Source organism: Glossina fuscipes, unplaced genomic scaffold (assembly GCF_014805625.2).
Source record: "Glossina fuscipes isolate IAEA_lab_2018 unplaced genomic scaffold, Yale_Gfus_2 65605, whole genome shotgun sequence".
In the NCBI taxonomy this organism is placed as follows: Eukaryota; Metazoa; Arthropoda; class Insecta; order Diptera; family Glossinidae; genus Glossina; species Glossina fuscipes.
Window position 1 is genome coordinate 97 of NW_024004074.1, and position 15,600 is coordinate 15,696.

The 15,600-nt window shown below is 36.4% G+C and overlaps 1 protein-coding gene across 1 annotated transcript; it reads left to right on the forward strand.

Annotated features, from left to right (window-relative positions):
* The first annotated feature begins 13,142 nt into the window (after nucleotides 1-13,142).
* LOC119643859 (gastrula zinc finger protein XlCGF8.2DB-like) lies at nucleotides 13,143-14,948 on the forward strand. Its single transcript, XM_038043358.1, is given in 2 exon segments — nucleotides 13,143-13,250; nucleotides 13,953-14,948. Coding segments are annotated over 2 exon segments (1,104 nt in total).
* Nucleotides 14,949-15,600: the final 652 nt, after the last annotated feature.

Below are 15,600 nucleotides of genomic sequence, written 5' to 3' on the forward strand. Positions count from 1 at the left end.
GGAGCCAAGGCAGCTATGACACGAACAACGCATCCGTTTGTTTTTTTGTAGTAAACCGCGATCGCCAACGACGTGTGCAACAGACCGGTCATAGACGCCTCAAGTCAGCCATAAACCACCTAGGTAATTCGCGATAGTACAAGAAAGGGGAACAAAACGCTCCAGCCACGTGTGCGCCAAATCGCTCGTCGGGTCACCTCGCTGGTTCCTCTCCTGGCCAGCCTCTACACAACGCTGCACTCCTCTTAATACAAAATAAAGGAAATTTAAGATCATCCCCGAACCTTGGAGCGGCTGAGTTTCTACCCTGCCCAAGAAACCCCGTTACACTATTTAGAGCTCGTCTCGTTCCTTTTGACCCAAGGTTAAAAATTTTTCTCTGTTCTATTTTTTGTTCGGATTTTTCTTGTAGTTGTTGTTATCGTTAGAAGATAGGCGTTGTTTATTTTTTTCCATAAGAAAGATTTGGTTCGGGCTAAAATTTTTTTCTCTAATGTGATTGTGCTTTAACATATTGCTTTCACAACAGACGTTTTGAAAGGTTTAAATGTTGCTTCCTTATATTGTCTCTCTCCCTTGTTTTTTTTTCTTTTTGGTGTTTTGATTTGACATTGACTTATCCTTTTTTCCTTTTGGTATTATTTTCCCCATTTTTGGTTTTTTTTTTCGTTGTACCTGCTGTGGTTGCTGAAAGACAAATGTTGTTTGGTTTACAAAATCAAAGGGAATTGTTTCCGACTTGAATTCTGATTTCTTTAATGTACTTGTGCTATAAGCGTCACTTTCCTTTTTTTTGGGGCATTGTATCTTTTTTTTTAGCATTGACTTGACCTTTTCTTTGGGTAAATTTTTCCCGAATTTTTCTCACAAGCAGGGGTCCTTGTGCTAGCGATTGGGAGAATTGGCGAAAATATTTCAGTCCAATATACCGCAATTATATTTATACTTTAAAATAAATATTGAATTTAAGAGTATAATGTTACGAAAACTATGTATGTGAACGTCTAATTAATTAGAATCTACGGCGTCAATAGCGCCACTAATTAAGCGTGTCCCAAAATTTTTGCATGATTTGTCGCTAATTATGCGGGAAAATGTTTGCGGCAAAATAAAAGACTGATAACTGACAGTTTAGGGTTAGCAAAAATGCAGCATTATATTTGCAAAATAGTGGAAGTTGGCGGCCGCATCTCGCAAGTTTCGGACAATATGTCATGTTTTTATTAATTGTTATAATTGCCGCTTTTGAGTTTCAGGGAATCGGCATGTGATTGTCGAAACATAACGTGTCATTGTTTGGTGCGGATTTAGGATTTAGGATGGTTGGACCCTAAATCTTCGAAATTGATGCTGGTCAAGCGACGACTGTTACTAGTGTTCGAAAACGATATTTCTGCGTAATTTGGATAATATTCCTATGAACCATCTCTTGTTTCAATCAGACGGTGTCACATTCAGCCCTTGTAATGATTAGTGCATGCGATATGGGTCCAGTATTTCTTCGTTTCGATGGTCAGAGTTAGCCAACTAGATCGTGTGATTTAACACCACTGAATTTCTTTTTACAAGCGAATAAGCACCTGTGCAATTAAGGCGGAAATTCGACGGCGCATCAACAAAATTCAGTTACATATATGCAAAATGGTAATGAAAAATCTCGATAAACGATTGCGTATGTGCCAGCAAAAACGCAGAAGAAGTTTGCGCGTTGTGCTATCCCACAGACGAATCTATCCTATGTTTATTTTGATTCACCCAAAAAATTGCAATTAAAAAAAAATAAGAAAGTTAATTTCGGCTATCTACTCTTTCTTTGTTCGCCTCATACTCAACTGAGCGGTATTCTAACGAAAAAATGAATCCTTCACTTCGTAACGCCCATCATTATTTTGACACAATACCAAGAGGACCAGAGGTCCTCGGAAGAAATTTCCTCATATTTACAAGAACTAAGCAAACAAGTTTAAGTAGAAAAACAAATTGAAGAAATGAGAAAAACAGAAAGTCAATTTATAACCACCTAAGACATCGGCAATTAGCAATACATACGTAAATAATCTTTGAACAATTTTAATATAAATACTGTAACGAGTCTTCTTGGGCAAGGTAAACTCAGCCACTTCAGGACTCTTTCCAAGACAATTTATAATATAAAAAATGATTCGGATCTTCGGTTGCACTAAAGAAATACACCTGCTGTAGGTCTTATCAGGACAAATGGACATATTCGCTACTGTGAGCATTATGCTTTTTATTAGCTTTGAGAAAATTAAACTTCGGCAAGTGATCGAAAACAATAATAATACTAATATGAGCAAAAGATGTTCTAGGATAAGGACCTAATAAATCGAGACATAATCTTTCGAAAAGACGAATAAAAACAGCGGGTTAACGCATAGGGGGCCTTAGATTCTTTTATTTGCTTGCAAATGTCACATACAAAGCTATACAATTTTTAAAATATTAGTTTGGGGAAAAAGAAATTCATTATTTTTATATGAACTTCAGGACTTTATTTAACATGCTTCGGATTGTCCGATTTGGGTCAAATATGCACCGTTTTGTTGTATGATTTGTTGCCATTTTAAAGGTAACTTCAAAATGCCTCTCTTATAGAAGTCCTGGTCTCTATTTGCAAGAAACTCTAGTAGTCGATTTTCACAATCCTCCCTAGATTCCAATTTTTTATCATTAAAGAAATTTTGCAATGCAAGAAAAAGATGATAATCGCTTGGTGCCAAGTCCGGACTGTATGGCGGATGCATTAAAACTTCCCAACCAAGCTCCCGAAGTTTCTGGCGAGTCACTGTAGATGTGTGTGGCCTAGCGTTGTCCTGGTGGAACACGACACCTCTCCTTTTGGCCAACTCTGGCCGTTTCTGGTCAATCGCTATCTTCAAACGGTCCAGTTGTTGACAGTAGAGATCAGAATTTAGCGTTTGGCCATATGGAAGCAACTCATAATAAATAATCCCCTTCCAGTCCCACCAAATGCATAGCAAAACCTTCCTGGCCGTTTGAGGTGCTTCACCGCTCTTTGACCACGGCCATTTTCGCACAGAGTTATCGTATATGATCCATTTCTCATCTCCAGTCACCATCCGTTTAAGAAATGGGTCTATCTCATTCCGTTTGGCCAAGGCTTCGCGGATGGAAATTCGATCCATCATGTTTTTTTCTGTTAATTGATGTGGCACCCAAACATCGAGCTTCTTTTTGAATCCAACTTTGTGTAAATGGTTTAAAACTGTTTTATGGTCGATTTTTAGCTCCTGGGCGATGTTACGACTGCTAACATGCCGGTTAACTTCGATCATTTCTCCGATTTTAACGACATTTTCGACGACCGGCATACCTGTGCGAGGTGCACCTTTAACATCAAAAAAATGAACGGAATCTACGAAACCAAAATTGCACATAATTGGCTGTTACAGTATCGGAACCATAAACACCATTCACAATTTTAGCCGGCTGGCTTGCATTTTCGCCTTTGTCAAAGAAAAACTGTAAAATGTACCGAATTTTCTCTTTGTTCACTTCCATTTTTAACACGCTGAAACTCACACTTTTGTTTGGTGCAAACAAAACACAGCAAAAGAATTTGTTTTACTGTGAAATGTCACCTTTCCAACGAGCATAAATCTGAAATTGTTTGATCGATACTTTACGAGAAATCTATCAGCGCAGCCATCTACCGAAAAAACAATGGATTTCTTTTTCCCCAAACTAATATTTCCGGCCAATAAAAAACCATTTTTAGACGATAAATGGTTTTGATTAAACCTCTATTGCCGCTCAATATTTAATTAAGAAAAATAGAACCCATAACTTCCAAGACTTTTGTTCTTTAACCGCATCGTACTGGGTTCCTTTGTAAATATAACCATCATGGATAACTATGTGGACTAAGTTGCAATCCATATTTTAAAAAAACATTGCGAGGATTGGAAAGTATCAATTTCGATGGCATCGACCAATTTCTCTAAACACAATTTATCCAAATGTAAGTAATTCATTTTTTCCAAGTCTTCGGAGTAAATGTGAAACACCGAATCATATGTTTTTGTGATGCATAATTCAGAAATTGGAATGTTTCTTCAACGGTAATGCTTGGAACTTTGCAATTTCAATGACCATCTACTCAAACGACCGTGTTGATATTTTGGCATATTTTGGGACATCAACCACTTAAGAGAAGTGTGATCTGTAATAACTTTAACATGCCGGTCTTTAACCTCTTCCACGGGACAAGCACAATCGTTCTCCTGCCTTGTTAAAATGTCCAATTTATCTAACGACACTGTTCGCAAGCCTTTGCCAAAATCTTGCTTCACAAGATTTTCAAACATTTTGTTTAATTCAATTTGCATCTGCTCATCAGCCTGGATTTTTTCCGCTTCTTCTTGATCAAGGGACTCAATTTTTATTTGAACATTATTTAATTTATTCTGAGTTTCTTTTTTCTTATTATCATTATTGTTATTATTAAAAGTACATGATGATGTTGTTGCTGTTGCGCTGTTGTTGCTGTTGTAATACTTTCAAAGGCATTATTTTTAATTGTTTATTAACAGACGGCTGACTTGGGCTACTGGTGCGTGGTGAATTCTTTTTAGCCAAACAATTTAATAAGTGAGCCTATAGAGCGGCCCACCTTTCAAAGGTTTTTTTGCAAAAGGTACAAATGGAAACTGATTTCCCTGACGACGTAATAATAGTTCCCGTTGAAGGTAGCAAACGTTGATTGTTGTCATGATTATTTTGCAGATCTTTGGCTTCGTTCAATTGCAAACGTTTCAATTCACGACTCGGTCCCTTGATGCGAACATCACCCATTTGCACGCGTTGCCTTAAAATTGTGTCACGCATTTTACAAAGCATTTCTTGCAAAGCAACAAAAAAATGGAGTCTTTATTGCATATCATTACTTGTGCCCATTAGCAACCTGAGCTTTATAATCGATTTCACTGCGAAAGGCCACAGTAAACTCTTCGGTAGCACATTTACCTTCTCCACACAAATAATGGTCCTGTCGAAAATGTACAGCCAAGTTCATAAATTGGGAAAGAGCCAAATAGGCTGATTGCTGCAACGTTGGGTCGCGATATTTAAATGGATATTTGCAAATCTGTAAAATTTAGGGGAACAGTTTCGGTAACAAAGCATTTTCATTATGAAACAAAATCTCTTCGCAGATGTGACTGATTACTTCGGCCACATTATCCCCATGTATTCATGGGTTTCTCCAATTCATCGCTATTTATACTAATGTTTTTATCCCTAAGAATATCAGTCTCGATGCTTTTTGTATGTAAATCAAGAATTTCCAAGGAAGAGTTGTGATTTTCCTCCGATGGCATATTGTCGGTAACTAGTTGTTTAACCACACTGCCCCTGTAGCTAGTAGTTTCAACGGACTACCCATGGAGCTTGATGAGAAATTGATGATGAACGATGAGAAATTTCTTCTTAACTGACATATCTGTCTCTGAGCTCAAAAACTCAGCTCCGGATTTAGATAGTATTCGTAGCAATCACCTCAAAATTTTGAATACTGAAAACAGTTTAAGCTCACTAAAAGAATTTAACAATATCCTAATTACTATCCACCCTCTGGCGGGTACGACTTCCAAATTTTCACGTTAAGAAAAAAGAATAACTCGCCAGTTAGTCTTAGTTCCAACAGATGTATTGCTTTAGTTTCCTTCCTTAGAAAAATTTTCGAGAAAGTGTTGTACTTACGTCTAGATTGATATCTCAAGTCCAAACGTACCCTCACTAATCTTCAATTTAGTCTTAGCCATTAAAGATCTGCCCAAGACAATATTATCACTTTGTGGTTAGTAATAAATTTAGGCGGTGAGTTATATTTTAGCAGAACATAAAAGCACATTGCATTATTTTGGATTATATTGTAATGTGATCGCATACTTTCGCATCCACTTGAAGTGTGACAAAATTATGCCACTTCAGCATACCCTATTTGATAAAATAAAATGTCGCACTTCACTTCGCATGTAAACAGTGATAATTCTGTTTATATAAGAATAATGTAGTGTGTGATAAGGATAATTTAATAAGCAATTACAATCCTGTTTAGAATAAGATAAGAATAGTTTAGTGTAAAAATTTAGTATAAATAGTGCGTAAGAAAATAAAGAAAATCAGTTCTCATCAGAGTTCTCATAAAGCAACTCAACCAAGCGTTTTACTCACTAAGAACACAAGGCGTTCAATCCGCCTGAACCATTAAGATTAGTGACCGTCTTATGCCGAAACACTTTGGCATTATAAAAGACGGATAGACTTGGCGTACTGCAGCCGAGCAGCATAGGGCTAAACTGCTAAACTACATTCATTAACACTTTGGGAAGGATTCATAGGGAATCTTCCCGTAAACAGATAAACTAAACACTTCATACCACGATACTATATCAACACCATTACAATATAGATCAGGCGGCGTCGTGGAATTGCGATTCGATATTAGAGAAAAAAGTAAAAATGAACAAACCAATGTCAAACGATGCACAAAAGGATGTCGCACAAATAGATGTGGATGTTTTGATTATAGAAGAGAGCGTTAATAGCTCAGACGCAATGTTGGGTGAGAGAACACTGAATCGCGAATTAAATTCAAAAAAAGAGTTTTAATTACAGTACATTAAGTATTCTTTTTAGGTAATACAGAATATTCAACGACGGGTGATAAAAAGTTTTAGCACTCAACGCGAGTTAAAGGCTCTTCGTGAATTACTAACAATCATAATGAGAGATTTAAAGTGGGTGAAAATGGAATACAGTCAAAAATGTTGAAAAGTAAATATGAAGTTGTTTTGAACCAAAAAATCGATGAAATTTGTTTTAAAGATTTATGCCTTCATATCTCTTGCAATACTTTATTTACTTTACTTTAGGACTTTCCTCAGTCATTTAACAACTCCAGTCTTTTATCAGCTATATGTCGTCGTCTTATTGACACCGCATGTTGAAATACTCCAATTTTTTCAAATTGTATTACACATTCTTGCCATTCATTTGCAACATATTTTCGCCAAGCAACCCAAAATATTATTTTTCATTTCAACATTTCTTTTATGAAATAGGAAAGATTTGGAGATATACGATTTTATAGCGGCTCGCTTTATCTTTCTTTTTAAAAAATAATAAAATTCACCCTTTCTCACTATTCGCAGAAATGATTTTTAAATTAAAATTTAAATACTTTAATAAAAATTTTTGGAGATAATATTGTAACGAGTTTTCTTGGACGAGGTATAACTCAGTCACTCCAAGGTTCATTGCAAGAAATTTTGAATAAAAATCCGGACCTTCGGGGGGAATGGTGTATAATTTCCTTGATTTATTATTTCCTTTTTACGGGAGAGAAGTACAGCGATGGGTAGAAGCTGGCTATGGCAAGGAACCAGCGAGGTGACCCGACTTGTCGCGCTATTACCGTTTTGCTTTTTACTTGCGGGTTCAGAACTTTCACTTCCTTTTCGTTTCGCTTTTAATATCGCGGGGCACTAAAAGAAAAGAACCGGGTTCGTTGCTAGTGTCATAGCTGCCGCCAGTTGATCTCTGTTTCGCTACTCGTCGGGTAATACCAAGACAAGATGTTCCTCCGTCTTTCAGGGATGACGACTAACACACCTAGCCAGTACATCCCCTATCCGTGGAGTCATTTGTCTAAAAGTTTTTCAGGGATGCCGACTAACACACCTAGCCAGTACATCCCCTATCCGTGGAGTCATTTGTCTAAAAGTTTTTCAGGGATGACGACTAACACATCTAGCCAATACATCCCCTATCCGTGGAGTCATTTGTCTAAAAGTCTTTCAGGGATGACGACTAGCACACCTAGCCAGTACATCGCCTATCCGTAGGGTCAAAAAAAAAGATTTGTCGTATTGTCCGTACCCACTTACCTTCAAGCAGCTATGACACCGAAATGAAAGAATCTGCGCGATGTGCTGCTCTTTTATAGCTGAAGCCTCGCTCGCTTGTCCCATTGCCAACAGGTTCTATGTGTTTACATATGCTTATGTGTACGCTTAGCTTAGATTGGCTGCAGTCGCAACCTTAGTTACGACTTGCATGATCCTGCTTATACATAACTTGATATCACTTACATCTAGCTTATTATTATGTTTGTTCAAATTTCGACGCAACAGGCACCTAGGTACCAAATCGCGTGATTCACCGTTAAGTATGTGAGTGCTTGTGCCTTTCTATGCCACTGTGTTTGCATATGCTTGTTTTTTTTTTGTGTGTTTCTACATGTGCGATCGTGTCTTTGTACATTTTGTGTAATAGTGTGTGTGTGTTTGTGCTCTTTGCGCGTACGGGTATTGGTGTGCATTGCTATGTGTGACTCTAACGTTTATTTGTTTAGCTGATCGTATATTCATTGTAGAGCATAAGGGTTTCTACCTGATTATATACCCTAACGGGGTTTATGCAGTAATGCGTAATATGTAAGCGTTTCTATCGTTCGCTTATACAATTTTAAGGCATACAGGTTTCTGTATGTTACTATGACTTAACAGTACTATAAAATGCTATGTGTGATTCTTTGGTATGTGCGTTTTCATGAGCGTGTGTGCTTATGCATTGCGAGCGCAAGGGTTTCTATATGCTTATTTGACCTAACGGGATTTTTACCGTAATGCGTAATATGTAAGCGTTTCTACAGTTTGCTTATACAATTTTTCGGCATACAGATTTCTTCTTGTATATGTTGTACCTATTCCATACGGTTTTATACCTATGTTTGACTTGGTCTTATGACTTACAAGTTCGATGGCTTTGAGTTATGTCTGACAAGCTTTATTTGATTGTATTCATACATATTTTGCGCTTTGGCGGTTGTGTAAATGTTACCTATGGTTTTGTGCCTATGTTCGACTAGGGCTTGTGTTATATGCTTTTACATGTTCTATGCCTATGAGTCGTTTCATACAAGGTTTGTTCATCCTACCGATCTTATACCTATTTTGCTCGTGCCTGTATTATATGTGTTTGTACATTTTCTCTTTATAAGGTATTTAATGTGTTTTTTTATGACTTAGTGCTTTTGATGTTGGAGTGTGTGTTCTTCTGAATCAACTAACGTCGGCCTGTACCGTATGTGTTTATACATTTTCTCTTATACGGTATAGACATACTTAATGTGTGTTTTATGACTTTTATCTTTACAAGGTATAGTGTGTGTTTTTCTGATATTATGCATTTGATGTTGGAGGAGGCTACTCGCGTATTGTTCACAGAACGACATGCGTGGACAGATCGGACTTGCTGGTTGCGGATTGCGGGTGGACTTTTAAGCGGACGGACTAGTTATTGGTAAGGGAGCAAAAATGCTTCCTTACAATATTATTGGAAATGATACTATTCGACGATCATAAGTTCAAGGGTGGAAAACACCGCAGTAACTTCTTAACAAACAAATAAAAAACAAGAAGCATGCAAGAGCTTACATTAGATATTTGTTGCCACTAAGTCATTAGCCCTGGATAAAAAGAAAAAGAAAGGAAAAATATTTACAAGTCTTGTGCCAAAATGGTGTCCGATTTGAAGGACGAACGTACCTATTTTACTACTGTTTGCACTGGTTTGGAACTCAACTCATTTGTAATAGTCATCAACAGGGGTTCCGTAAACTGTACGTACAATCCACGAATTTTGACTTCATTTCCACACGTGTCCGTGATACTATAAAAGACATCAAGATACAGACAAAAGACCAACCGTATTTTACAATCTGTTACTCGGCTGCAAACTTTTACAACGAATAATCTGATTAATCGCTAAATTGCAATTCAATTCTCTTGCGAAACGCTTCGAGTTGATAAACTCCGTTTCGTTATTATATACGTTTTTGGCTCAGTGCAAAATTGTGTGAAATTCGTCAAGTGAGGACACGTCCACAATTAAAACAATTAAAAGAGTTTGCGTAATCCTCCAACATTGAGCGTATATGGAATATAATTTTCTTTCTTTTTTTAACTTTATTAAAAATATTTGGTTATTATTAAAAATACAATATTAAAAATTTCCAGCCACATGTCATTAAAGGAATGCAAAGAAAAGAGAAACAAAATTATAAAATATTTGGTTGCGCCCCGGTTTTTATCAATTTATAAGCAACCATTTGGTTGCGCTACTAAGAGATATCGACGCTCTGGTTTTAATACAATATTGAACCTGAATATAAAAGGCACTCAAATGTTGTTTAAAATGTATTCCATATGTTTTACTCAACGTTGTTTTCAGAGAGCAAATAACATTATAACATTAACATATTGAATAACGAAGGCGTGATGCAAAAAGTGAAATTCCAAAAAGCAAATATATTTTTTTTCGATAGTAAAAGTTTTAATGATACTAAAAACAATAAAACAGTTATTATTTTGTCTTGACGTAAATGCATTTTTCATCGCAAAAAAACCGATTGAATTAATTTGTAATCCCAATGCATAAATAAAATTTTGTTAAGAATAATTTTTAAGAAACGAAAATTATTCATATTTCACACTATATGCACGTTTATGTTTCATAGCACGCTGCGATCTACGCTTTAACCGTACCTAATTATTATTATATTTCTCATGAAAGCAAATGGGTATTAAGCCGAGTGTGTGTGGAAACGTATGCCGGTCACCGAAAGATAGTCCTATTAGTTTAGTAATATCGTTTCGTTGGTTCGGTAGTAATTGTAATAAACATTCAAACATTGTGTGGCAAAAATATTTTTCTTAATCTTGTTCAAATGTACTCATTAGCTTTTGCTATTTTTTTAAGAGTGTTTTAAGGACCATGGGTGATAACCCATAAGAAGTGTTCAATATATGGGGAATTCAAAAAAGGAACAGCACACGTCCAACGTGCAATTGTTGGTCAATTTCTTTCTCGCCTATAACAAAATTTGATTAACCGCGTTATACTTTTTACATTTCTTTCTATATAAATCAAGTAAAAAGTTTGCTGCGAAAAATGCAATTTAAAGCCAAGTCATCAAGACTATAAAAAAAAGATACGTGGGTATCTTTTATGACTAGCGACGGGTCACAACGCATTTGTTACCAAAAAATTGATTTATCTATATCGGTGCGACTTTAAATCTCCTTACTTGCCGATTGTCTGATCTTCTAAACATTCTCCATAAAATTGATTAGTTGAGGTTATGTTAACCCCCAGCGTCTACGACAGGCTTAATATATCCTAAGCTTTCCTAAAGATATTTGCGATCAATATTGAGATTATTTCGGACATCTCTAAAAACTGAATGACGATAGGTGGACATCATCAATAATTGCATCTCAAGGTAATCCTTGCGTGTATGTTTATAGAGTTCGGTTACTATGCTATATACTGATTTGGCATTTACATGCGTCTACCGGCAAACATTGCGCCTATAAGTATGCTAACATGCATTGACATACTTATAAATGTAGTTAGTTTAAATTGTTTCACTTTTTTGATATTATATGCTCGATTTGACGATCAAAAAATGACAAGTATTTGTAACTTTTTATAACGTACACCACTTCTGGTAAAAGGTTTATTAAGTTAACGCGGAGAACACGTAACACTTAACACGTAGAAGGACTTAAGATAGACTCACTTTTAATTATACCGATTGATTCAAAATCATAATCTGAATTGATCCAAATCTGTCAGTCCGTCCGTCCATCTGATGTCTGCCCATGTCTTCTTGTGTTCAAGCTACAAGTCGCATTTTTTGAGATGTTTTGATGAATTTTACAATGACGCGACGTGTTTTGACGCAGGAATGAAGGATAGTGAAAATGTTCTGGATCGATCCACTTTTTCAATCACTCCCTATATAACGCCCTATTCTGAAAAGTCGTTTATATCGAAAAAAATGAAGTTTTCTACATGTCCCGGCGAAAGTGGTCAAGTCGCAGTATTTCGGCATTCCAAATCGGTATAAAAATTTTAGACCGACTGGAGCAATTTTTCAATCACCTCTCATTTAATGAAAACGAAAGCGACAAAAAGATATAATTTTCAACACGAAGCATTGAAAAGCTTATAATTGTAAATTATCATAAAAATATTAACTGAAACAAAATTTGGATCATCTCGGTCCATTTTTTTGGATACTACCCTAATAAGGGTTTTCATGAAAATTGACCATTTGTAGAGAGCAGAAAAGTCTAGGTTATAGTATATGGTGATGAAAATTGACTCACAATAGTAATGTCATACAAAAATAAGAATTGTATTAGACAATGTGACGTAAGGTATTTAAAGGTCGGTCTTGCACGACTATAACGTTCTTATTTGTTTCAATACAAAAAAAAAACGAAAAGCTTCCCCCTTTGCTTAAAATTACCATTCCAATGAATTTTTTTAATCGCATTAAGCTTGTCGGTCTACACGACATCGTATTTACTCCAGAACGGCGATACCTTTTCTGAATATAACTTTGGCGCAGTCGGATTTCCGGCGACTGTCCGGAATTGCCTAAAGTTTATTTCTTTGATTACCAATTACTCAACCGATGTTCTTTATACAAGCAGTAGCGGTCACCAATAAATGGGAAAAGAGAAAAAGATATGGAGCGGCCGTAACCAAGTGTAACGAAGAATACGCCTAAGCACGTCGTGCAATTCTTTGTAGACATAACCAGTTTCACTGAAATAGAAAATCATATATTATAAAAAAAAAACCTTCTAAACCGTTCGGTATAGACTCTCTCAAGTCTTTCTCGGTTTTGCATACATGCGCAACACCTTTAATTAGCTTAAAACTTAATACAACACATTTAAATCGGAACGGAATAACTGCTGGAATTACATAAAATAAAAAAACGATCTTTTTTCCTTATTTCAAATTTATTAACCAAAAAGTTTCAATTTTTTACATTTAAAAGTGGTAACAATACATAAATTATAAAAAAAACGTACACCAGGTTCTTTAATAGAACAACAGAAGGAATTTAAAATTTCTATAGTATGAAAAAACAGAACGGCTACTTGCCATTTATAGTTAAGATTTTGTGTGTGGAATATTAAAAGTTATCTTGTGATTCGGATTTTGAAGGTTTCAACAACAGATCCGCTACCTAATATAACGAATGGTAGCCACACCTCAATTGGGCTCTTTGTGCAATGATTGTTCTATTGGGTCAAGAAAGGCGTTTTGAAGTTTTGGACTTTTGTTATCACATCTTAAGAGTGCAGCGTGCTGATGGCAGAGATGAAGATGTCAAAGGGATTGTAAGTCTTAGTCTTTTAACAGTAACTTAATTTTCCACACTTACCGAATTATTTAAATTAGAACGTTTACGTTTCAAAAGCGAAATAACGCCCAGCCAAAGTAAAAGTACCGAAGATGAGCTGCAAAAAGAAATTTCGAAGTCAAGCTTTGCGCGTATGGATGTGAGAGAATTTAACTTGGGTTATATTATATGCAAACTAGAAAACGTTTTATTCATATCCGATTAGTACACTACAGATGAGAAATATAGTTTTAAAATATTACAACGCACGACGTACTTGGAATATCAATTGTGGGTGTTTCCGAAACGCTTTATGATTCCACATTATCATATCTCGCTCGAACTGAAATAAAGATAATATACGATCAATAAAAGCAAAAAAAGAATACATCCTCGGCAAAGAATTAGAAATTGTAATTCAGCTTTTGAAGAAAATTTCGCAACTAATGTTTTGAGTTTGCGCATACATTCGAACGGATAGAACCATTGAGTTCGGCATTTGAAGATTCTAATTTTACCCAGTTCCTCACCGTAACTATTAATTATACGCGAACATGATCATAGTGCATCGTGCACCATGCATATGCACTCCTTTTTCTGATTTCGGATGGTTGGCTATGCTTGAATGGAAGCCACTTAATTGCCTTAGCTATACCTCAAACGCTTTATTCAGTAAATAATTTTTTTTTCTTTTCAATAGAATTGTCCTCACGGTCGACCACGGTTGAGCCCGCGATTTGCTGAGATATCAGCGTATGCTGACAGCAGCTCATCAATTGGCACGCCTCCTCCCTTATTTGAAGAAATGAAAACCGAACCTATTGATATGGAAACAATGGAAAGTATAAAACCCGAGTGTGAGTTGCCTAGAGTTGAGAACGTGGAAGAAGCAAGAGACGAAACTTTGCTTAAACAAGAATGGGATTTTAGTGAAAATGAATAGTCCACACCAACCACTGACGAGGATCTAGACTCGGACAATTCCTTTTCCTCAGACGAAGAGTCTCTCGCAGACTGCCCAAAACATCAAAACGTTAAGAAAACTGCGTCTCACTTAAAGTGTAAAGTCTGTGGTGCGGCATGTGCGAATCGACAGCTTCTTAAAGCCCATCATATGCGTCATCATCCACAGGAAAATCCGTTCGCTTGTAATATTTGCTCCAGTTCATTTAAATCAACGTTTTTATTGGCCCAGCATAAGCTGAAACACAATCGTCCCGACACCATGCAATGCCAGGAATGTGGCAAGTACTTTCGAAGCCAATTGCATTTGCAACGACATAATAAGAACTTTCATTTAATTTCATCCTATGCCTGCCATATTTGCCATCAGCAGTTCGAAAGTTATACTCAGATGAGATTTCAGTATCATTTGCGCCAACATGGCGAAAAACGTTTTCCCTGCACTTACTGCCACAAGGCTTTCCACCAGAAGATACATTTGATTAATCGCGAGCGCACTCATACTAAAGAACAGCCGTTTAATTGTGACTTTTGTGGCAAAGCTTACAGACAACAAACTGCTTGTCAAGAACACATGAAAACTTATAAAGATCCAACCCCATTCAAATGTAAACTCTGCCCCAAGTCCTTCAGTCAACGCTCCACACTGCGTATTCACATGCAAAAAACACACAACTTGATAAAAGCGTCTACAACACCTCTTAAAAGAGTGCGGTCTGAAGTTTTTGAATAGCAACATTTTCTCAACTTTTAAGTAGATTGCGGACATATTGCAAGATTTATTTTAACGATTCCGTACCGATATTAATATTTGATAGTGCTTTCATAGAAATATTTATTGAAGTTTTTCCAACCGAAACGGCTTTTCGGATCTTTCTTACTTCCAGCTGGCGCCAAGTTCGGCATTAGCCCCGCCTTCTGCGCCATAGTTACAAGAGAGCCTATCCTTTTTTGCTGACGGTAGCAAAGACCAGTGATGCGTTTAGGTAACATGCAACCATCTGAGCGAACATATTGTGATAAAATCAGTAAGTCGGTATGTTTAAGGTCTAAACCCAACGTACATTCAGGACAGAATTTCGGCTCACAAATCCCATATACGCTTATTCTCACATGGTTGGCATTTTTACAAATTATTGAGAACGACATATACGCTTATTCTCTAAAGGCACCACACTTTATACGCTTATTCTTTAAAGGCACCATAGATTATACAAATACAAGTTCAATTATTGAAAAGTGTTTTTTTCATTTGGCACTTATATACCTGGAAAACGAAATCACGCTTCAAAGTGGCTTCTTCGAAAATTGTTTAAAATAGTATATAACTTATCCTCTAATTTTACCTTGGGCTGATAAATTATCAAATCGCGTGTATCTCGTTT